Here is a 24,174-nt window from a genome sequence, read left to right on the forward strand (position 1 = left end):
AAAAGATGTGTTCTCTGTGGAGCTTGCTGCACATGTAAGAAAAGCACAACAGTGAGGGATCATCTTACCAGCTTTGAGCTATTTTGATTTTTTTTCCCCTGTTTTTTTACAATCGCTCCTGGGCAGATGTTGGTGGGGGTTCCCACCCTTTATCCCTCCTCTCCAGAGGGGTGTCCAAGAGGAGCTGCAGCCCAAGGACAGAGTGGCTGTGTGTGGCCATGTCAGGAGAACTGCAGGGCAGAGAGCTCTGGCCCTCGCTGTCCTGGGCACTGAGGGAGTGACCAGAGTGTTTCACATTCCCCTGTGACATGCTGTGTGTCCTGCCTCCAGGCAGGAGGGAGCAGGAGGGACACACAGCCAAGCTGAGGGTCTGGACTGTGTCCAGGCTGCCTGATCTCCTGGGACTTGGTGAGTGTCACCACCACTGCCAGCACTGTCCCCTGAGCAGCTCCCCAGCTTGTCTTCCCCCTGCAACACGATAAAATCTTGAGCTTTAACAATGCCCCAGTGCCTGCCAGCCCACAGGCCACAGACAAAGTCCTGCTGCCCTTTGAAACATGATGCAGAGCCCATGAGCAGCACTGCTGTCCTGAAAGAGACCCAGCTTCCTCCCTGTCCTTACTCTGCTTCTCTTCACTCAGCTTTACCCCTCTCATATCCAGCCTCTTCCTTGTGCCTTAAGTATTTTATTTTAGGAGCCAGCCCTGCTGTCACTCCTGTGCCAGAGTTGACTGAGCACTGCCTTTAATTCCTATTATTTGTCTGATCTCTTTTTCCTTGTCTTGGCAGGTGGTTATGGCTCCACACGAGCCCCCAGTTGTGTTTGTGGACAATTACATCAAGCTCCTCGCTGACTGCAGCACTGACACATTCCAGAAGATCCTCGACATGAAGGTGAGAACCTGTGCAGGGCTTCTGCTCATCCTCTAGTGCTGCTTTGGGATTGCTGGGGACCTTATTTCAGTGTGAATTCTGGGGGGCTTGGGGGTGAGAGAAGCACTGTAAGTGTATCTTTACTTTGAAAGTAGAGTTGCTGCTGAAGAAACAGTTTCATGTCACATTTTGATGCCTGCTCTGCTCGGGGTCATCCAGAGGTCTTTGTGGTGGGTGACCCCGAGGTGGAGGTTTGAAATGGGCTCTGCTGCAGCTGCTGCCGGGTCAGTGAGTGCTGTCCTTTGCTCCCTTCAGGGCCTGAAGAGGAGTGAGCAGAGCAGCATGCTGGACCTTTTCCGCCTGCGCCTCCCCGCTCCTCCCCCCGGCGGCGACGGCTCCAGCTCGCTCTCGCTGAGTGCTCCCACGCCCGAGCAGGAATCCTCCCGCATCCGCAAACTGGAGAAACTCATCAAGAAAAGACTCTGAGGGAGCACAGGGGAGCTCCCTGCCTCGGGGCTGCTGGCAGGGAGGGGGAGCAGAGCTGCTCAGGTTGTGATTTACACCCCTGTGCTGTCCCTCCCAGTCCCTGCGATCTCTCAGCCATCGCGCGCCGCGACGCTTTCAGACCGAGGAGGAATCTGACCAAGGTGTTTGCCCTCAGCTTAGCAGGAGTGAAACCCAGGGCATTGCCAGGTCCATGTGATGGAGAAAATAGAGGCACCTGGAAGGCAGCAGCTGCAGAAAGCATTCAGGTGGATTCAGAGACACTCTGGCTGTGATAGATTTGGTGTCGCAGCTTTTACCCTGGCTGAGCTCCTGCTGCAGCACTGAGGGTTTTGCCTCAGTTCTGTGTTCCTGCTCACTCCCTGCTGCAGAGCTGTTCCTCTGATTCATTATTTATTGTGGGGTGGGGGGAACCAACCCCATCACCACCACCAAAACCCCAACCCTTTAATAGCTGGGATCCAGGCACCTGCAGCTCCGCTGGGTCAGTGAGATGCCCAGGAGGGAACCCCAAGGCAGATTTCTCCCCTGCTCCCAGGACAGGCGTGCACAAAGCACCATGAAGCACCAAGGCAAATCCTTTTCAGAACAGGAGGAAAGGGCTGAATTGATGCCTTCTGCACCCTGGCGAAGCTCCTGCCAACCAGCTGGCAGCCTCAGTTGCTGTTAGAGCTCAAAGCAGGACCTGTGTGGAGCCCTCTCCAGCTGCTTGGTACTTCTCTGGTGTGTGCTGGGCTCACCTACTGTCCCCAGTGGGAGTTCCCATCCTTCCTGGCCAGCATCTCTCCCTCTCTCCACAAAGAGCCCTTCATGGAGCAAGTGTGAGGCTGCTCCAGCCCCTCATTCTCACTCCAGCTGGAGTGTCCTGAGTAGGGATGTGCCACCTTGGCACCTCTGCTGCCCTGCAGGGAGAGGTGCTGGGAATGTTGGCTCTGTCAGGGGGCCAGGGCCACTTGGTGCCACAGGAGGCTTTCAGTAGCCTCAGGATTCAAGGCCCTGCTCCTCCTGCTCCTCTGAGCCTCAGCTTGCAGCAGTGCAGAGGGGAGGAGAACCAGCAGTGAAATATTTTGGAAAACCCAGCTCCCTCTTCCCATGGCCCAGCTCCTGGCTCCCAGGCACAGAGCCAGTGAGGAGCAGGGCTGGGATCAGTGGATGCTCCTCCAAGGAGTGTCCATGCACTGAGGGCTCACCTTTTTATTAGCACTGCTGGATTTCTTCCCAAACTCCTCTGTATCCTTTCTGGGAGACTTTGAAGGCTTATCCCCAACCATGAGTGCATCCCTCCGGGTGTAGGGCAGATCAACCAGTCGTGCCTGTGTTATTTAACTCAAGCTTCACTTGCACGTGCAGGAGAGGGAAGTCCTGTACCAGTGTGGCAGGTGAGGAATAACCACACTGTCAGATGCCTTCCTGGGAGGGTTGTGCTCCCCACCAGGACAAGTTTGGGCCTTAGGATTGTATTTATTTAGGAGCTGTACTCATAGGGATTGTAAAAATCACTGCTGCACATCAGGGAGGGCAGATCAGACTCCAGGAACATGAGTTCCATCCACCCAGAGCTTCACTGGGATGGGGAGTGAAGAGCAGCAATAACAACACCTGTGGGGAGGGACAGCAGTTTCTCATCACTCCAGTTTTACAAATCTGCTGTTGTCTCCTGATTCCCTGTTAGGTGACAGAAGGAGGAATGGTTGAAAGCACATTGGGATTCTGAGCAGCCATTCCCCAAGGACAGATTATCTCAAGGTGCATGTGCAGGATGGCTCACGAGGTACCACACTGCAGAGCTGGAGAGGAGGGAACATGGGTTTGCAGAGATTCATTATTTCCATGAGGGGATGAATAATTTATTTTAGATGAATTTTTCTTTGCTTTGTCTAAGGCTAAGTCTCTCACTAAATTATGAATAGCTGAAGACGATGTTGAAGTTATCATCGTGTGTCTTACCCAAAGGCTTCCCCCATTTCATTCTGTAGATAAGAGGAAATAAAATGAGAAATGAATTTTTAGTTTCAGCCTTTGAAGAATGCTACAGGGCTGAGTGGAGTTCCATTTTCAGAGAACAAATCCACAGTTTCCTACTTCTGGTGTAAGAGTTTTGTGCCCCTGGCTCTTGGGTGTTTATTAGATTTGGCAGGTCTCTATTTGTGCATTAGCTCTTTGGAGTTTACAGCTTTGGGGAATAAAGGATGATTATGTGTTTTCTGTACAAAATGCCACTTTTTATGGTTTCAGGCCGGGGTGTAATTCTGGCTGTACGTGGGGTGTGACACTAACGTGAATTAAATGGTAACTGATGCTCATTGCTGGGTGTTTCTGTATGGCTGCAAATCCCAGTGGCTGGGATGGATGGACCTCACCCAAACTGTGCTGGACCCAGCACTCCCTGCTGTCCATCTGCTCCTGCAGCTCCTCTCTGCCTTTTCCACCTTCTCTGGCACCATCCCCATCCACAGCAGCTCCCTGCACTGTGTGGGTGGCTCAACGCTCCCGACCTTGTGCCCCTAAATAATCGCATCAGTTCTGCTGTCTGCCACCGCGGGAGCGATTTCTGGGAGATCCTAATTTTTCCTTTGGAATTAATTAAGGGGTAGTGCCTTTTTCCACGCTCTGCATGACGCTGGAGCAGCTCCTTTCACTCAGAGAATTAATGACTCATTTGCTTTTCTCCTGGCGCTCCTGCCCCCTCCGCCCTTGGGCAGGAGCAGCGCCGGGCGCTGGGTGTTCCTTTCTTCCCCCAGATTTACAGCCAGGACTCTGAGCATCCAAGTGATGATGGCCAAGCCTCCACGAGCCTCTGCTTGGCTCCACGAGGGCGGTGGCAGCAGGGCTGTAAAAGCTGATGAAACCTCAGCAGCTTCAGCCACGTGCTGTAAGTGATCGTCCCTGCCATCAATCCCAGTGCTGGGTGAGCACAGCTCCTCTGTGACACAGCCTGGCACTTCCCATCCTCTGGAAATAACTTTCCAAAGTTATTATTTCCAAAGTTTTATCATTTTCAGGTATCACAGGATCCTTTTGGTTTGCCTCTCCCAGCTATGGGGCTGTCATGTGGCATTGTCTGTGGTTTCATTGCTGATTATGCTGAGCACGCCCGGCCTGGTGGAAAGTCCTTTATGGAAGGAGGATCTTGATAAGAGACTTTTATCTGCCCCATCCTGCCTGTGTGTGGGCAGTTAAAGAGTAAATAATGTGGACAAACAGGCAGGGGAAAAGATTTCCAATGGCATCAGGGATGGCATGGGTTGGTACAGTTTGAGACTTAAAACCAGTCAGACTTTCCGAGGGGGCAGAGTACACGTCCTGAAAAAGCAGAGCCCCTGTACACAGTGACTCAACAGTATTGGAGTTATTGAGCAGTTAAAATCCTGCTTAAACGCTTCCTTTTCATCCTAGCAGGCAGATTGGCAGGTCTGGATGTTGGTGCTGCAGGAGATCCACAGGTGGGCTGCAAAGCTCAGATATGAGAACCTGGAAAGGCACAAAAAATTACCTTTTGTGTCGAGCCACGCCAAAATGGGAGGGTTTTTTTCTGGTAAATAAGGAGGAGAAAGATTTCCATGAGTTCTGCTTATCCCAGGCGCTGATATCCCTCTCTCTTGGACCCTATCCCCATGGGAGTGGCTCTTGGAGCACCCACAGCCCTCAGAGGTGACTGCTGGGATGTGCCACAAGTTCTCCCCTCCTAAACTGCGCTTAGTGGGTTGTTGGCAGTGTGGGTTTTCACCCAGGAGCTGCACAGCAGCTCTGAAATGATGATTGTGTTCATCTGGAAACTGCTCCAGTGCCTTCCAAGGCATCTGATTTCATAAAGGGCTTTTATGGGAGATTTTGGAGCGAGGACTGATCAGTTTTCCTATTGCTTGCAAAGACCAGCATCTCTTTTTTCTGGGGGGATACACTTAAATTAGAAGGAAGAAAACACCTGTCCAGCACATTTGCTCAGACCCCAAAGATTTCAGTCAAAATCCTTAATGTTCCTTTTCTTTCCATCTGCATTTTTCAGCAAAGACAAACAGCCTCATAGTATTTCTTCAAAGGAATGTAAATTCCTTGAGGAAGTCTCCGGAGTTCCCAGCACCGCATAGCTGCAAACCACAGACGCCTACGGCTGAAAGTTCTGCTCTGCTTTTAATTTTGGGGCAGGGAAGGAATTTTTTTCAGAGGTTTGGGTTCACTTGTGCTGGGCCCATCAGCCCAGACTGCTGCTTTCTGTGCAGGGGAGTGTTGACTTTGGCTGGCTGCAGGGTTGCTTTCCCTCCACAAGAGTATTCCCCCACCAAATCTGATGACATGGCGCAATTATTTCATTAGGATTTTCCAAAAAAGGTTCCCTCGCTCTCCTGTAGTGCTAGAAAGACCATTTCCTTCTGTTCTCTTGTTTCAGCTTCGGCAGCTTTGCCTGAAAAATGCAATTAGGGGCTGCCTGAGCCTGAATGCTTGGGAGTGGGGAGGGAGAACTTGGGGGGCTTAACCCTGCTGCCAAAGTCCCTGCTGTTGGGGAAAGCACCGCTGGAGGTGGGGTCAGCCCAGCAGGATCTGGCAGCTCTTTCAGTGCTCCCCAAAATCCGTGCTGGCAGCGCACTGGGATGGTGCACTGTGGGTTGGACCGGGATGTGTGGAGGGAAGTTTCCATCGGGCACGGTTCCACAGAATCCCAGAATCATTTAAGTTGGAAAAGAGCTCCGAGATCATCGAGTCCAACCCGGGACCCATCCCCACCTTGTCAACCCCACCAGAGCACTGAGGCCGGTCTGTCTTTACCCAGGGACGGTGACTCTGCCACCGCCACCTTCCAGTGGCAAATTCCGAGCGATGGGACAGGAGTGGGGCCACCAGGAGGGCAGGGACTGCGGGAAAACGGCGAGCACCGGGAGGACGGGGACAGCAGTGAGATGGGGACAGCAGTTGAGACGGGGACACTGGTGGGACACGGGGACACTGGTGGGATACAGGGACACGGGTGGAACCCAGGGACACGGGTGGGACACGGGTAAGGCACAGAGACACGGGTGGGACCCAGGGACACCGGTGGGAGCGGGCCGGGCACGCCCCGCCCCTGTGTGGCCCCTCCCCGGCCCGGTCCGCCCCGCCCGCCGCCGCCGCCCGGGCGCAGCCGGCGCAGGGAGCGCAGCGCGGGCAGGGGCCGGGCCGGGGCAGGCGGCGGCGGCTCGGCCATGGTGGGGCGGCTCAGCCTGCGGGAGGTGCCCGACCTCCCGGACATGAGGAAGCGGGGCGACTCCGGCCTCGACAGCCCCGACTCCGGGCTGCCGCCCAGCCCCGGCCCGGCCCCGCCGCCCTGGCTGCTCTCCTCGGGCAGCCCCGACCGCGCCGCCGCCAACGGGCTCCCGGAGCCCGAGCCGCCCGCGCCCTCCGCCGCGGTGAGTACCGGCCCCTCCCCGCTCTGCCCGCACCCTCCGCAGCCGCCGGGACCGGCAGCCCCGATCCCCGGTGCCCCCGGTGCCGCCGCGGCAGGTGCGGGGTCCCGGCGGAGCCGCTGCCCTCCGGAGCTCCCCGCGCTGCTCCGCGCATCCCGCGGGGAAAGAAGGGAGGAACCCGCGTCTGGCCGCCCTGGAATGGGTTGGAAGAACGTCCCGCTGTTTTTCTCCGTTTTAACCGAGCCGTCCGCCCGCTGTGGTGTCCCGGAATGGGTTTGCACCGCGAGGGAAGGGTCCCGCCGGGAACCGGGGTGGTCGGGGCTTTTCACGAAGCTCCGGCTGCAGGGAAGCTGCTCTCCCTCCTGGCATCGCAGCACGTCTTTGGAAATCCCTGTGGAAAGTGAGCTCCTGGAGTGACCCGGAGCAGTAACTTTATCGTGCATAAACTGCGGTTTCAGTTAATTTGGTTTTTCACCAAATAGTTTTTGGATGTTGAGCTGCTGGTACAAATACTTTGGAAACTGCAGATTTAGAGGGAAAAATCCTTTTTCTACAGGGTTGCTGCTGTGAAACTGGAAAAGGCCATAGGAGGGAAAGATGCTCACAGCCCCCTAGCCCCTCGATAGCAAACACACGTGCAGAGGTGGCTTCAGAAACACACACGGGTTGGGTTCCACCCTTCAGGGCTGCTTTGGTTTCCTCGGGTTGTGGGATTCGATGTCAGCTCATGGTGCTGGGTGTCAGGAGAGGAGCACAGGGACAGGCAATGAATCACCCACAGCTCGGCGGGAATGAGTTAATCCTTCCCGACGCTTGGTGTGTGAATTAGGTTGGATTTAATGCCTTCAAACAGGAGCCAGGGCGTAGCTGTGGAGCAGGGAGGTGGCTCACGGCGAGGTGCCCTGTGGTAATTTCCTCTGTGGTCTGTCCGTGGGGGGTATGGGGTGAATTCAGCAAGGAGAGAGCTCTCAGACACCAAAAAATGTTGGTTATAACTTGAGCATGGGTTCGTGCAGGGAACAGACTACACTGCACTGAGGGTTGCATTCCTCTCTCATTTCCCAGTGGCTCCTCTGAATTAAGCTGCTGAAGTTAGGACCTTATCTTCAAAAACTGCTCCTGGCCACCTCTAGGATGCTTTAGACCAGTGTGGAGTCAGGCCTAAGGGATGCACCTGTAGCACATCTTGGTGCAGCAGATCCTCCTGCATGTAAATGTGAACCTCAACAGCTCCATACCAAGGGATAAATAAATCTGTTTCCCTGAGAATGCTCTGCATTGTAACATAAAAGGTGCCACAGTATGGTAACATAAAACATTTTGCATTTCTTTTGCAGAGTTCCGTGTTCTCCCCCAGTCCCATTCTCTCCAGCTGCCCTCCAAGATTGTGTCCTTTATCCTTTGGTGAAGGAGTTGAGTTTGACCCTTTACCAGCCAAGGAAATAAGGTAAATATTGTGTTACAGTCATCTCGTTTGGAAGGAGTTACAGGAGTTAGCCTGTAAAGGAGCAGTTAGGCCTTATCAGTGCCTGTGAGTCAGGTTAATTTATTTGCAGAGCCATTGTTCACTGCAGCTGTACATTCCTGGACCTGGACATTTGTACAGGCTAAAGGAGTGTTCAGCCTCTTTTAATCCCACCCATATGGTTGTTTTGTTGGTTATTTTTCCAGGAAGACTTTCTTACATTTTACTCTCCTGCTTTTCCTTCCTTGCACTGCTCCAAAATGTTGCCCTTCAGCTGATTAACCAGGAGATAATCATGAGGGAAGACATTCAAAGATCTTTCATTAATGGAAAGAAATTTTGCTCTTTCAACCTCCTGGTTTTATAATAAGCACTTTCTATCTTAACAGCTGTGGCTGGTTGTGTGAACTAAAAGAAATGTTAACATTCAGAGGAGTGCATAATTCTTTTTTTTTTTTAATGCACTGCATCACTTCACAGCCTGTGAATTATTCCTTTGAACACCATGATTTGCAGTAATGAGAAAAGAAGGCTCCCAGCTGATGACTGCGCAATTAGAGGGAGGCTGATAAAATCAAATGGAAGCCTAGTGCAGGGGAGGGTAGGGAGAATTATGTCCTGGTGTGGGGAAGGAGCCTGTGCTGTGGCTGGAATTGGAGGCAGTTAACTCCTTAGTTAGTGGAAAAGCCAGCAGAGTTGTCGCAGTGTGAGGGAGATTAAAATTTTCGTTTGCAACCCAGGCTCAGAGGGTGTGGGTGTGCAAACTGGAGTGTTTTCCTGCCAGCTGAATCTTGAGGAGTTTGTCTTCAGAGAGCGCCCCGTGCCAGGGGTGATAGCAGAGCGCTCCTGGGTGATTCCTGGCAGAGAAAAGCTGAGGAGATAACGTGTGCTTCCCAGCCTAGAGGAGTTGGGATGTTTGTGTGCCAAGCCTAAATGTGGATCAAGGCCTCTGGGTTTGGGAGTTTGCAGGAGGTTTATACATTCACAGAGCTCAGGGCTGAGAGGAAGTTTTGGTAGTGCTGGCAGCTGGGCTAGGCGGTGATAATCCTGGGAATGCTGCTAACATAAGGCTCTTTTCTCATCCTGTAAATGTGTAAGACACCAGCAGATGGTTCTGTGTGAGGTGGGATGAGGAGCCACCCCGGTACCCAACAGCTCCTCTTCCCCAGAAACCTGTGAGCAGAGTTCACAAATCCATCCTCAGCCCTGCTTCATCCCCCTCAGATGTCCCACGTTTTGCAGGACATCAGTCATGCTGATGCCAGAGCACATTCATGCAAATACGAAACCTTGTCCTTTAAAGAATCACTGGCCTGAGACTACACAGAGTTATTTCTATGGATGAGGTCAACAATGTTTAAAGGTTGTTTCTGTGACTGGAGCTTGTCTCCAACAGAAATGCTCTCCTAGCTACCAGCTACAATTGCACTGCTGTAGTTAAAACTCTGTAGTTATATTAGAATTACTTCTTCCTCACTGTAATCACTCTTTGGGCCCCTCAGTTTAGGAAGAACGTTGAGATGCTTGATTGTCCAGAGGAGGCAACGAGGCTGGTGAGGGGCTTGGAACACAAACCCTGTGAGGAACAACTGAGGGAGCTGGGGGTGTTCAGCCTGGAGAAAAGGAGACTCAGGGATGACCTTATCACTCTTTACAACCCCCTGAAAAGTGATTGAAGTCATGTGGAGTTGGTCTGTCTTGAGGCAGCACTGACAGAACCAGAGGAGAAAGTCTCAAGCTGCGCCAAGGGAAATACAAGTTGGATATTAGGAAGCAAGCTTTTTACAGAAAGGGTGAAAAAATATTGGAATGAGGTGCCCATGGAGCACCTTTCTGCCCAGGGAGGTGGTGGAGTCACCATCCCTGGATGTGTTTAAAACAAGACTGGATGTAGCACTTGGTTTAGCTGGGGTGTTGGAGCTGGGTTGAACTCGATGATCGTGAAGATCTCTTCCAACCCAGTGATTCTGCCTGATTATTCTAAAATGAACACTTTCCTGTTTCAGGTACACCTCCTCGGTGAGGTACGACTCGGAGAAGCACTTCATCGCCGACGTGTACATGCCCGTGGGGCTGAGCGTGGCCTCGTGCAGCCAGACCATCATCTGCGTGCCCAACTGCTCGTGGCGCAGCTACAAGGCCGAGGTGCGCTTCGAGCCGCGCCACAGGCCCCGCCGCTTCACCAGCACCACCATCATCTACCCCAAGCACGCCAAGACTGTCTACACCACCACGCTGGACTACAACTGCCGCAAGGCCACGCGCAGGTTCCTCTCCAGCGTGGAGCTGGAGACCTCGGAGTGCCTCAGCGCCGAGTGCGGCCTGGACGGGTGCTGACCGCGGCCTGCACGGCTGCTGAGGGCGGCCGCCCCTCTCGCTCCGATCCGCCCCTCACGTACTGTGCTGACTCCACTTGCTAAAAGCAGGCACAGACCCTCTCTCTCAGCTCTTAATTCCTGCTTTTAAGCCTCACGGCGGCCCGAGCGTGGTTTTCTGGGGGAAAATAACTTAGCGAGGAGCTTGGCTCTTCGCCTCCCGAAAGCCGCGAGTTCCCTCCCCTTCCCCGCTGTAATCAGGTGAAAATAACAACGGGAAGTGATTTCCCCCAGAGGAACAGGTGACAGGTAAGGAGGAGTGTGGGGTAGTGGTTGGTAGGTGGAGATCCATTTGGTGCTTTGGTGCTGTGCAAAAAGTAAGGGCAGTTTGCCCTCTTGCAGAGGATCCATCACATCGTGCAGTTACACATATTGCTGTCAGCCATTTCAGTTTAGATCGTGTTTTCTCCAGAAGAACCATCCCCTGGAAATTGCTGGGAAAGGCTATCAGAGAAAACCCCAGAATTCTGCGTTTAACACATACAGAAATGTTGACATGTGGCATTCACATTTTGTGTGAAGGTGTAAATTGGGAAGAAGAGGAGTTCTGAGCAGAGTGGGGATGAACTGCTTCTGCAGCTCCAGGCAGCAGAGACAGGATCGTGTGCTTCCAGTTCTTAGGGTGATGAGGAACCCTTGTTCTGTGTGACACACAAGTGTTTCTGTGCCTGCAGCAGGGCTTGTAACACAGAATACCAGGCCAGAAATTATCTCTGTGTTGTTGGATCTTGGTGATGTGGAGGTAGAAAACCACAAGTGCCTTTGTTTTTGCCCACACAGGCTGTGTGTACTAAAGGAGCTGTAAACCAAAGCAAGATTCAGGTAAAGTGCTGGACAGAGAGACCCAGAATGGCCAAGGAGGTGCTGGATTGGGTGTGAGACACTGTTGTGGTGGGGTTGGGAGGAGGTAAAAGTAGCAAGGGACAGGCAGGTTTGTGGTGCATAACAAAATCCACAGCTGTAGCTCTGCTTCCCGGCTGAGCTTGTCATGGCATAAATCTGTGTCCTGGGGATTGGGGATGTCACTGGGATGGGGCAGCCTCTGCCTGTCTGCAGGCTGCTGAAAAACCTCTCCTGAGTGTGTGATGAGTTTGGGGACCAAAGGGAATAGCTTCAGATACTATGAAAGTCTGTCTGGCTGTTACGTGCGTTCGTTTATCGTGTGCCCTGACGAAAATAAGACAGAGAGGTTTCCTTGTTTTCCCAGATTTTTTTTTTCCTGTGTTGACAGAGCATAGTGTGGAGAGCATCTGCTTTGGGGAGTGTGGGTTGTGCTGTTTTTTTTGTGTGGTGTAGTCTCTCAGAAACACCTGATAGACCTGTCTGAGCTGGACACCCATGTGTTCCAAAACTCCCCCGAGGTGTGGGTGTGCAGCACCAGTCCTGGAGCAGCTTTTAAAGAGGACTTGGCAGTGCACAGCCCCAGGGGTGGGTTTTGTCAGTGGCAGCCTCGGGAGGCTGTTCTTGAGCTGTGCTTAATGTGTGTTTGTGCAAGTGTGATGGATGGTGTGGAAGTGAATCCCAGGGAACTGAAAGGAGTCAGGAGATGAGGAGTGCAACAGGAAGGAAACCTTGAGTTTGTATGGTTTGGGGGTGTTTTTATTGTTGTTGTTGGGGTTTTTTTACTTATTTATTGGCTCAAAAAAGAACATCCTTCACCTTTGGTATTTGCCTCAGAGAGGCAGCTCCCAAAACAATCCCAGGATGAGAGAGGACACGGCCGGGCAGGCAGCGCTCCGGAGTTCAGAGCAGCGCGGTGTCACCCTTAAACACTTTGGTCTCAGGCTGCAAGAGTGGGGAGATGTGTCTTAAACAGATGATGCAATTGTGCCCTAAGTGTGCCCCAGGATGTGCTGGTGGTGTAACAGAAGGCCCAGCTCACCCCACAGCCCGTGGGGTTTCACACTCTGCTCGGTGGGTTGCTCCATCCCTCACTCCCCGCAGCTCGCCCCTGCAGCAGCTGCTGCTGGGCACAGGATTCGGGGAGAACACGGACCCTGGATTGCTCCCACAAATGCTGTCCCAAGGAATCCACTTGGAACATGTCTAAGAGGAGGTTGTTTTAAGTTGTAGCCATTAGCTGTTCCTAGTTAGAAGCAAAATAACCCACAAAATGCCCCTCACGCTCCGGTTTTAGGATAAAGCACCTGATTTTTATAAAGCAAGCAAACTTACTGTGTACCTCTTAAGAATATTTTAATTGGTAGAGATACCTTTTAAATTATTTATGTTCCAACATTTGCAAAGCTCTGATTAGCTCTGTGCAAGTGTTTTGGTGTCTGTGATGTTTCCCACTCCCTCCTTCTGATTTTCAATTTCTCTTTTACTTTATTGGTAATAAATGATCTGAAAACCATCCTGCAGGGAAGTCTCTTTATTTCTCATTCAAAGCTTTTCAGTGTTTATTGTGCTAGTTACTTAGAAATAAATACATAATATTTCCTGCCAATCCCAGCCCCCTCCTTTCTTTTCTATTTTTGTTTACATATTCTAGGAGGGTGTTTCCTATATAAAATTGTCTATATTAAAAACCAAACCAACACCAAATGTTGTGGATTTGTCAGTTTAGTAAGACATTGAAAAAGTTCTTTAAAGACAGCTGAAAATCCTCTCCTTGATGTGTTTGAGTTGTTCATATGGTACAGCTTTATTTTTAAAGAGAGTTTCTGGTATGAATTTCAGCATATCCTACAAGTGAAGAACTAATCCCTTTCAAATATAACATGTATTTAACCAGGCAGGAATTTATTTTTAAAATGTAGATCCTCAAATGGTGCATTAGTAAACATAGCATAAATATAAGATTAGAGTATGTTATGCATTAAACTTTATAAAACCAAAAGAGATGATTATAAGCTATTGTGTTGAGAGAAATGCTCTGGTGGTTTTCTGGATGCTTAATCTGTTCTTTTAACCTTTCCACATTTTGCAGGCGTGCTGATTTTGTTAGTGACTCTGGCAGAGCAGGAATGGATGTAATTGAACATCAGTTAATTAATTCCTAATGGGATTTTTTGCTTACTTTTTTATTGTTCATCTGGTTATGTGCTTGTGGAAGCTCTAGAGTTGCATGTAATGACTTTATTGGGGTCTGGGGAGCCGTGGAGCTGCTGCAAAGCTGCTGCTTCCAGCAAAAGGCTCTGAGAGCTTTTGGGTATCCTGGAGTTTTGAAGTATTAAACGGGAGAAAAGCCATTTATAAACATCAATTCTGTATAAAAGGGTCGATTTAAAAAGCCATTAAGAAAAAACTTGAGAAGTCAGCACAGTGTCTTTCAGGGGAGTTTGGGGAGACTTTCAGATGTCACCTAACTTTCAAATACTTCCTGCAGTGAGGGCTGGGCTGTTCTCCTTGAGTATTGTCATGACACTCTGTATGATAAACATTATTTTACTCTAAAAATTTGAAGTAGGGGAGTACAAGGCTGTTCCATGTGATTTTTAATTCATATTGGCCCAATGAGCTTCCAATAGGCCCCCACCATTCCACGGAAACCCTGTTGTTCTGGATGTGCTGTTTCCCTTTCACTTGTGCTTCTCCAGAATGTCACATCTGAAGGTCTGAGATAATGAATTTTTGTTACAAAATAAAACACTCAACCTAATAATTGGATCAAAAGCCAGGAGGTGAGGGCTGGATTCCCATCCTGACTTTGCAGCTTGCTCAGTTTCAAGTAAGGTAAGTTCATGTGCCTGGAAATAATTTCAGCCTCTAAACAAGGTGTCTGGTCCTTCATCTGCTGATAAATCTGCAATGTACAACGTGAATATCTGGAAAGTTTAGCGGTGTTATTTGTAAATAAACCAACAGCAATAATTAGCACAAACGCAGTGTGGAAAGGAACACCTCTAATTGTTGATGCAGTCCGAGTTGCAGCCATATTTTAACAGGTTGGTTTGTTTTTTAAAATATAAATGTCCTTTTCTCCACACAGACATTGAGGAACCACTGTTAGGATACAGCAATTATTGGGATTTTGGGTGACACCCCTGGTGCAGCTCAGAGGCTCCTTCAGCATTCAGTTCACAGCAATTCCTCAATCAGCATTCGGGCACAGCAATTTTTGCTCTTCCAAATAATTACTGCAGGAATCTCCTTTACCTGCTGCCATGGAGGGGTGGGGAATTCCTGGCAGCTGGGAAGTGCTCCTGGATATACAATTCATACCTTTTCCTCCTGTTCACCCTATAAACACACATCCTTTCCCTCTCTGCCTGGGGATCCTCCAGAACCCCATCCCAGCGGAGGCTTTCGCTCAGCTGAGCACAGAGACCTTCCCCTGCCCCAGCAGAACCCAAAATGCTGCCAGCTGATGCTACAGCCTTGTTTATTTTTGCATCTTCCTGATTCCCCTGTGCAGTGCTTTGGGCTGAGTCAGGGTTCCTCCCAGGAGTTGGGATTTGAAGTGCTGGAGGGGAATGGGCCCGCTGCTTTCTGCTTTTGTGCTGCTGTTCTGCTGTTGGAATGATAAATGCTGTTAGCAAAAAAGGCAAGTGTTGCCTCTCAGGCTTTCCTGATTATTTCATAAAACCAAAATAAAATGAGGCAATGGCTTGCTGTGCCTTAATAAAACCTCAAATCTACAGGAAAAATAGCAATGGGCCAAAAATCTTATTTTTAAGTAGGAAATAGATATTTTTCCGATTGGCCAGCATAGGGATTGTCACACCTGTAAAATGTATTTATTGAAGCTGTTAATGCATTAATAGCACTTCTGCACTGGCATCAAGTTCACTGTGTTTGCCTGACTCAGTTTTAGCAGGAAATTGCTTCTGAGTTGTTGGGGATTTTTTTTTAAGCTGCTATCCATTAATACAGCGAGCCATATGATTTTATTTTTTTAATACTACAATTTCTGGAAACGTTCAGGCACTTTTTGTACTAACATAGTGGAAATGAATGGAATTATTCCTTTACACAGAAAATTTTTGTGAATTATCTTTCTTTTTCTGTAGTTTCACCAACAACTCACCCCCACTGATGGATCAGTGCTGTAACCCAGTGCAAGGGTGAATATTTAAATATCCCCTAAATATTAACAGCATCCCAAATCCCGGGCAGTTTATGGAATTCTCAACTCCCTGGCAGGTGCCTTCTGCCTCCTACTGCTTATTCGGTGTAGTTACATCATGTGCTCCATCTCTGGGATCAATTTGTGGCTAGAGAGGAAAATCTGTGTATAAACAGGGGACAGGGCAAGGTTTTAAATCACCATCGGTGGTTTCCTGGGAAAAGCTGGTTTTTCTCACCTGCCCTGGTGCTGGCGGTGGTGGCACTGGTGGCACTCCTGCGTGGTGGCTTCTTCCTCCCTGGTGGCTTCGTGCCAGCTGCTGGAGAGGGTCCCGGGTCCCTCCTCTTCCTCCTGCCCGCATCCCTCTGCTGCCCAACAGCCCTGGAATGGCCTGGAAGGAGCAGGGAAAGGAAATTCAGCAGCCCCTCCTGTCTGTGACCCCTCTGCACCTTCCTCCCCTCCAAGCCTTCCCCCCATCTCCCCTCAGCCCTTCCCCTCCTCCTCCTCCTCACCTTGTCCCTGCAGCTTTCTCCCCTCCATGCCAGCGCCTTCCCTCCCTCCCGGCAGCTCTCCAGGGCAGGGTGACACAGGGACAAGCCTGGACTCGCCTCTTTGTCGCCAGGAACAGCTCCCTGCCCTTGTCCCCTGCGTGAGCAGGTGCTGGGCTGTGCCTGTCCCCTGTCCCTTGTCCTTGTCCCAGCCCCGAGGTGCTGCAGGATTGGCAGGGGAAGCACCAAACCCCAAATCACCCCATCCCTTTCCATAAGCAGGTGCTGGGCTGTGCCTGTCCCCTGTCCCTTGTCCTCTGTCCCTTGTCCCCTGTCCCCTGTCCTTGTCCCAGCCCCGAGGTGCTGCAGGATTTGCAGGAGAAGCACCAAAGCCCCATCTCTTCACACACCTCAGCCCTGTAAATCAAGGAGCTGATGGAAACTCGTCTTTCCCTTCCTTCCTCTCCGTGTTTCCCTTCCTCTTGCCCACTTTGTCTTTTCCTTTCCCTCCCTCTCCACCTTTACTCCCACCAGAGTAGTGGAAGCTCAGTTTCTGAGGCAGCAGCATCTCTCTGAGGTTTTTGGGGCTGGTGCAGCCCTGCCCTTGCTGCTGGGGGTTGGTGGGAAGAGCTGTGAGACCCTGGAAAACTCCAGAGGTGAAAATCGTTCCTCACAACTCCAGGAACAGCTGCTGAAGCCATGCTCCTCTTACAGATCCTCTGCCTGGGAGGAACACACGGTTTAATCCTTTTTGGGTGCTTTTTCCTCCTCCTCCCTTCCTCTTTTCTCCTGCTCTGTTGGGATGTGGCACTGGGACAGGAGGTGGCATCAGGCTCCTGCTCCCACTGATGCTCTCATGCCCAGTGCTGATGCTGGACAGCAGCCAGAAGGTCCCCAAAGCTGCCTGTGGATAAAAGGGACAGTGACACAGGGCAGAAGAGAAGGAAAACGGCAGCAGCAGTGATGGGGTGTAAATAATTCATCCATACCAGTGTGGTATTTTTGGAAGGGGATTACTTGTTGCTAATGACAAGCAGTGGTGGTTGTAAATTTTATTATGATAAAACCTGACTCGCCAGCCAAAATTAGAGCCCAGTGGGAGCTGCTGGCCTGAGCTGCCTGTAGAGAAAATCATCTTCTGACAGCTTTTCCCTGGAATGCCAGGACAGGTAGGAGCAGCTTTCTCCTGGCTGATCTGCCCCTGCTGCTGCTGCAGGGGCTGGGAGCTGGGGTGCCCCTGGCAGCAGATTGGGTTATCCTGAGAGGGCTTCATCCCCAGACAAACCCTGGTGCCCTTTTGGACACAACTACACTGAGAAATTTGTCTAAATTTCCCAGTTTGTTCCCAAATGTGCATCATTTTCCTGTGCCACAGAGGCACAGAAGTTGTGTATGGACTTACACATGGGCTAACAAGAAAGGCTTGTGAAACGACCTTGTGGGAGCTGCAGGCTCAATGTGAACAAGGAAAGGAGAATCAGACCTGAGCCTTGCCCATGCAAGCAAAATGTGGATCAGAATTGGGAATTTTTCTTTAAAACAGGTTAAAAAATAAGCAGATTTTGCTGTGAAGCATCAGTATTCTTCCAGCATTTGCTTTGTCTTGTACACCCTTGAGCAGGTGTGCTCTGTAAACCAAGACCTTTTTGGTTCAGATTAGGGACAGAATCATTGACATTTTATTAAGGACAGGTAATTAGAGGGACGAACACAAATTGATTCAGAGGGTTGCAATCAGAGCAACAGCTTGGAGAAAAGCCCTGGACTTCTTGCTGTGAATTGTGAAGCAACTGAGCTGAGCTGGGGCAGTCAGGCAGAAGGGGAAGCAGTGCCAGACAGCTCCTTGCTCCTGTTTTCCTGGGAAATTGCTGCTCAGAAATAAGGACCCAACCAGTCTGACCTCCTGGTGTTCCCCAGCCCAGTGTCCAAACTGGGAATCCTGGAGCACTCCAGGATTCTCCCAGCTTGGACCATTCTGCTGTACCATAAAGCTGCTTTTAAACACCTGTGGTTCCTCTGCAGGACCAAGTTTAACCTCTCCAAAAAGCTGCTCCTTCTTTGCCATTCCTTGAGGAGCATCCCAGCCTGAGGTGACACAAGAGAGGAGGAGGGATCAGCTGAGGGAATGGTGCCACTGCCAGCAGCACTGGGGAGCCTGCAGGAGGAGGTTGTTATCCCTCATTGTCCTTGTCACGGGGATATTTAAAATCTCTGGCAGCTGTGATCTGGTGAATAATTCAGCAAAACCCATCACAGATAAAAGAGAGACTTTGAAGGGTTCTCTGGGTGGAACTGGAAGTGCCTGGCTTCTGAGAAACGAGTGTATTAAAAATTGACTCCGTGCTATCAAAGATAAAACCTTGTATTTAGCCTTTAAAAATTTTTTAATGTAACATCATATTTATTCTCTGTGGCACCCAGCTGCCAAGGCCCAGCCTTGCACACTCTGGAGCAACTGTGGGGATCCTGACAAGGAAAATTCAACAGCAGGATGGATGCAGGCTCTGAGATGTGTGTCATTTCCCTGCCAGCACAGCTGGTTAAATAAGGTAATTTATCTTCTTCCTGAAGTTGGCTGAACCGTGTGTTTAATTTATTTATATTATTGACTGTGTGGAAGAACTACCCTGGTGAGAAATGTCATCCTCAAGTGTTTTCTTCCACGGAGCTGAAGGCTCTGTGTTCATGCAAAATGCTCCCTCTGATGTATTTTTCAACAGTTGCCTGAGCCAAAAAGAAAAATATCTGCTTCTACTTGAGCTTGATCCAGGGGCAAGGTGGCTGAGGGTCCCTGAGCTGACCCTGGTGGATGTGTGGAGGTGAAAGGGTTTGCAGAGGCTCCAGATCTCTCAAGAGCCAGCTCTGAAAGGGCAGTAGAAACACAATTTATTTTCCCTTTCTTTCTCTTTTCCTTCTCTCATTCCCCCCCATCCTTTCCTGTCACATGGCAAATTTACTCACAGCATCAATTGGACATTTAGACAGCAAGGAGCCCAAATTCCTGTGTTCTGGTGCAAAGGAATAATTGTGTTCCTGTGATTTGCTGCTGACTCACCGCAGGATCTCAGGCTGTCCCTTCACAAACCCAAATTTTGCTGCTATTACCAGCAAATGTCTGTAATTGGGATTGCTCAGGAGGTTTGGGTCCTTCAGTTTTAAAAGGTCTGAGCCCCCTGTGCTTGTCCCAGGCCTGGGGCAGGTGCCCTTGCTTTGTTCTTGGTGTGAACATATTTTTAACCCCTGAAAAATTCCTTTTTTATTGGGGTTGGGTTTTTGTTTGTTTGTTTCTTGTGTGGATTTTGGGTTGGTTTGGTTTTTGTTGTTTTTATTTTCTTCTTCTTTTTCTGGTTGTTGGAGGGTTTGTTCTGTCTGTGTGGGTTTGTGGTTTGTTTGGTTGGGTAGTTCTGTTTGTTTTGTTTCTGTTTTGGGTGGGGTTTTTGGTTGTAATTGTTTGGGGAAACTTTTTGTTTGGTCTTTTTCAGGGTTTGTTTTGGTACCACCTTTCCTTGTTTATGGTTGGGTGTATTTTTCCTGCGGGCTCTTGCTCTGTTTTGGGATGCACATCTGGCAGTGCCCACAGCCCAGAAAATGTTTTGGGGCACATCTGGCTGTGCCCACATCCCCCTTAGCCTAACCTGGTTCACATCTGGCTGTGCCCACAGCCCTCTTCTGCTCCTGGTGAACATTTGGCAACGCCTGGAGCCTCACACAGGTCCTGGGGCACATCTGGCAGTGCCCACATCCCCTCCAGATCCTCCCTATCCGCATCTGGCAGTACCCACATCCCCTCCAGCCTCTCCTAGCACATCTGGCTGTGCCCACATCCCCTCCAGATCCTCCCTATCCACATCTGGCGTGCCCACATCCCCTCCAGATCCTCCCTATCCGCATCTGGCAGTACCCACATCCCCTCCAGCCTCTCCTAGCACATCTGGCTGTACCCACATCCCCTCCAGACCCTCCCTATCCACATCTGGCTGTACCCACATCCCTCCAGCCTCTCCCAGCACATGTGGCGGAGCCCAGGCCGCTCGGGGCCGCTCGGTGGCCGCTCCGGACACCAGCAGGGGACGCGCGGGGCGGGCGGGGGCGGGCGCAGGTGCGGCTCCGTTTCCGCCTCGTCCCGCCGGGGCAGCGGCTCCGGGAGCGACCGCGAGCGAGGCCGGAGCGCAGGTGGGTGCGGGGGGAGCGGCTCAGCCCGGCTTAACTCGGCTCGGCTTAACTCGGCTCGGTTTGGGCGGAGTTTGAGCCGGGATCCAGCGCCCGGCACCGGGAGGAAAAGCGGCGTGCCCGGGGTTTGTGGGTTCTGGGAAGGGGAACAGCCTGGAGGGGCTCAGAGCCCGGGCAGAGGTCCCTGAAAGGCTCCGGGAGCAGCTGGGAGATGGCCGGGATGTGTCCTGCGAGCCTGACCTGCGGCTGGGCTGGAGGAGCTCCGCAGGTGCCTTCCCACCCCCGGCCCTTCTGGGAATTTGGGTGGGAATTCGGGCTCTGAAGGGAATTAACTGTGAGTGGTAAAGGTGTGCAGGGAAACGAGGGAAAGGTGAAAGCGATGTGTGGAAAAGTCACCCCCACGTCCTGCTTTGGGGAGCTGGGAGGGTGCATTGTCCTGGGTTTTTGGTGATACCACACCAATAGTGCGATGGGGAAGAAGGTGAGTGAGTAGAAGTCTGTTTTTAAGGTGATGGGAATTTTGAAGTTTGTAATGAATTTTCATTCTCAGAAGGAAGTTAGGCTTACTGTTCCTGAGTAAATGTGGGTTGTTATGGGGATTAAGCTGATTAGGAAGGAAGTTCTGACTGTGCTTGTGATGGTGTTAGGGGCGTTCTTGAGATTGTTAGATAGAACTGGGAATAGGATGGGGTGGAGAGGGTTATTAAGGTTGGATGTGCAGGTGACAGCGACGTGCTGTGCCCACCCTCGGGGTTTTTGGGGTGCTGCAGGTTGGCTCAGGTGCTCTCCAGCACCTGGTCAAAGTCCACAGCTTGCTTTCTGCTCATAGCAACGATGTCAGGGTGATAAAAGCCTCGCAGTGGCCTCGTTTGTGGTTCTGTTTAAAAGGTGCCTAAAACCAGTTTTATACCTTAACGATGCCGAGAAAAGCTTTTCCATCCCCCAGATGTGCCAGCAGGCCTGTGGCTCGGAGGACAGGGAGTTTTTGGGAAGGCCTGGCTGCTCAGCAGAGTTTCTCCACGGCCAGGAGCTGTTCTTTTCCTGGTTCACTGGAGTTTACCCGTGGAACAGCCTGGCATGAATGAGGCTCCTCTTCTGCACGGGATTCCTGGACAAAGCTGGCCTGTGCTCAGCGCTTCCCTCTGTCCCATTCTTTCTAAGAAACCTGATGCTTCTCTGGAGGCTGGGAGGTGCCACACTGCCAGCCTCCAGCCGGAGCTTTTTAGCATATCAGAATAGTGAAATGAGTTTCTCTAATTGGCCATTTAGATGCTAATTTGCTTCTCCCATGCCAGATCAACCTGCCCCGAACGCGAGTCAGAAAGAGCCTGCTGTCTTCATGAATTATTCACTCTGCATAAGGCACCTGCCTGGCTGGGGATCAGGAGGAAATGGGTCCAAAGTCTGATAAATAAAGATACACCTTGGCAGGTGGAACAGTGCTGGCTTTCCTCCCCAGCATCAGGGGGTGCTGGGGCACCTGGAGGCTGCTTTGCTTTGGCAAAACCTGTTTGCTTTTTTGTTTTGTTTTGTTTTGTTTTTTAAGCTCACCGTATCTCAGGTAGCCACACTACCAAGTGCCTCTCGTTAATAAGGAATATTTCGTGCTGGATGTCAGCTTTCCTGTCCAGCTGATTTTATCTTCCCACTCACAGGACTGGCATGGACCTCCAGGGCATTGTATTTTAAAAACTCTTTATAAGCTGCATCTTAAAAGCAGTTTGGCTTCTTGTTGCTGCTGCTGGGATTGGGAAGCAGCTGTAGTGGAGAGGAAACTTCTTGGTTTTCCCCCCCAAACCTCATCCTCACCCACTTCTTTACCAGCTTGGCCTTTCACCACGAGGACACCTCTCAGCTGGTGCTTGATTTGGGCTGGGCCAGCCAGAATGAGGATCTGAATGAGGTTGTCCCCATTTTGCTGGCACTGATGCTGCTTAGATGGAGATTTCATGGGGAAAGTCTGTCTGATTGGGTCCTTAAGTTGTTCTCTCCAAGCTTGGCAAAGCTTAGTGGTGTTTATTTGGACAGTGTTTTGGCCCAAGCTGCAAGTCAGCTCTGATCCCATTGCATTCCCTTTGTCAGCTCTGATCCTGTTGGATTCTCTGTGTCTCCTGGCTCTGCATCTGCTGCTGGGGTTTGTAAGGAATGCCAAAACACTGCTCCTCAGCCATGCCCAGGTGTGTCTCTGCCTGAGAGAGCTGCTGGGGATCTCCTGGCTCTGCTTAGCCCTTATAAAATCATTTTCCAGCATTTTATTGGTGCCCACAGCAGGCTCCTGATGAAGGAGCTGTGGAACTGCTGGATGTGGGTGTGAATGAGCAGCTCAAAGTGCTTCAGGTGTGAGAAAAACTTCTCAAAAACCCTGATTCAGCCTTGCTCTGGCTCCCAAGCCAACTTTGCATTTCCTACAGCCCCGAGGGGTCTCCTGGCACTTCAAACCAGCTCTGAAATACAGCTGGGGGCCTTTAAAGCAAGGGGAAGAGCGGTGGCTGCAGCAATAATTCCTGCTGGTGGGCTGGGTTAACCTTATCAACCCCTGCCCCTCATTTGTGTCATGGCAACACCAGCAAACACTCCTGGGTTGCCAAGGTTTCCCTGGGATAATGGGGTCTGGCTGCAGAGCAGGAGGTGATTTCACTGTGAAAAATGTGCATTGTGTGATTGGCTTTTTGCAAATATTAACATGAATATTATATAGGTTGTGTTAGAAAGTTATGCTGTGTTAATCCTTTTAAGTAGTGTGTTAAATTTAGTTTTAGGCTATAAAATTAAACATAACATAATAACATGTTATAATTAACATCATAGTAAAATAGAAACTGTGAGATGTAAGATACTTTTCTAACTAGCTCAAGGAATGGATAAGGTAATCAAGAAATTCTTCATACAGAGATAACAACAAGAAGATACTAAAATCCCAATGAGAAAAATTATTACTTCCTTATTGAGAAGAACCAAACTCCTACCTCCTTTCAGAGAGAGCCAAATCATAATTTACAAGATGAAGGGGGGGAAGTTGACAATAAACAAAAAACTCCTTAGTTTAAAAAGAATGTTTACATCATGTGTGAAATATATGAATATACAACAAACTATTACTTTTAAAAGTTAATTCTGTGTTAGCAGACATGCTTTTTTGAAGAAAACATCATTCATACTTCTTTACTTTTTTATTGTCCTTTATTGTCCTGACTCTGATTGTCCAAATTCTTATTGCTCTAATTTTTATTACTATTTTTATACTATAGTATAAAAGTATATAGTATATACATATACTATAAAAATATAGTAATATATAAAATATACCATAAATATACTATAATATAATATAAAAATACATTAAAATATAGTAAAATATAATATATAGTATATACATATACTATAAAAATATAGAAATATATAAAATATACTATAAAAATACATAAAAATATAGTAAAGTATAATATAGTATATAGTATACACATATACTATGTGTATATATTATATATACTTCTGAAATTTTAACACAAGTAATAAGCATTTTTCACAACACTGATTTCTTGGAGGGAAAACCTGGGAATCCTGGGGGAGGTGATGCCCTGGGAGCAGGTGAGGTAATTACACAGCTTGGGAATTGGGAGCTTGGCTCCGGCCAACTGCTTCATTTTGATTTTTGTAAAATGAAATATTAAAAAAAAAAGTCGTCTAATTAATTTGCTATGAAAACAAATTAATCTAGACACGAGCTGCTCAGCTGAAATAGGCAGGCAAATGGAAGCTGACTCGAGGCCTTCTCTTGGGCCTGTGTAGGAATTTTTTGCTGTTTGCATGAGGAGGTTTTTGTGCCATGAATGTCAGTAAAACCCTTGAGTTTTAACTTTGGTGAAGTCAAGATGTCTGAGGTGGAAGAGTGGGGAAGGGACTTGATGCT

General features: G+C 49.7%; 3 protein-coding genes across 4 annotated transcripts in view; all 3 read left to right on the forward strand.

The window, feature by feature from the left end:
* The window catches only part of VPS53 (VPS53 subunit of GARP complex), a 64,645-nt gene extending 60,965 nt beyond the window's left edge, over positions 1–3,680 (forward strand). The window contains exons 21-22 of the mRNA XM_030962730.1: positions 790–894; positions 1,189–3,680. Coding sequence (XP_030818590.1) covers positions 790–894; positions 1,189–1,359 — 276 coding nt within the window. The 3' untranslated portion in view covers positions 1,360–3,680. The remainder of the gene's footprint in view (positions 1–789; positions 895–1,188) is intronic.
* A 2,817-nt stretch (positions 3,681–6,497) lies between these two features.
* On the forward strand, positions 6,498–12,951 carry RFLNB (refilin B). The gene is made up of 3 exons (XM_030962893.1): positions 6,498–6,758; positions 8,093–8,202; positions 10,227–12,951. Exons 1-3 carry the CDS (start codon positions 6,555–6,557, stop codon positions 10,555–10,557), a joined length of 645 nt encoding a protein of 214 aa, XP_030818753.1. The 5' UTR covers positions 6,498–6,554; the 3' UTR covers positions 10,558–12,951.
* Positions 12,952–20,195: 7,244 nt separating this feature from the next.
* The window catches only part of RPH3AL (rabphilin 3A like (without C2 domains)), a 39,462-nt gene continuing 35,483 nt past the window's right edge, over positions 20,196–24,174 (forward strand). The window contains exon 1 of one of the 2 annotated variants that reach the window (XM_030962925.1): positions 20,196–20,267. The gene's annotated coding sequence lies outside the window, so the exon portion shown is untranslated. Of the gene's footprint in view, positions 20,268–20,432; positions 20,533–24,174 lie in introns of those variants that run through there. The other variant, XM_030962926.1, reaches the window with a different exon arrangement.

This window comes from Camarhynchus parvulus, chromosome 19 (genome assembly GCF_901933205.1).
Source record: "Camarhynchus parvulus chromosome 19, STF_HiC, whole genome shotgun sequence".
In the NCBI taxonomy this organism is placed as follows: domain Eukaryota; kingdom Metazoa; phylum Chordata; class Aves; order Passeriformes; family Thraupidae; genus Camarhynchus; species Camarhynchus parvulus.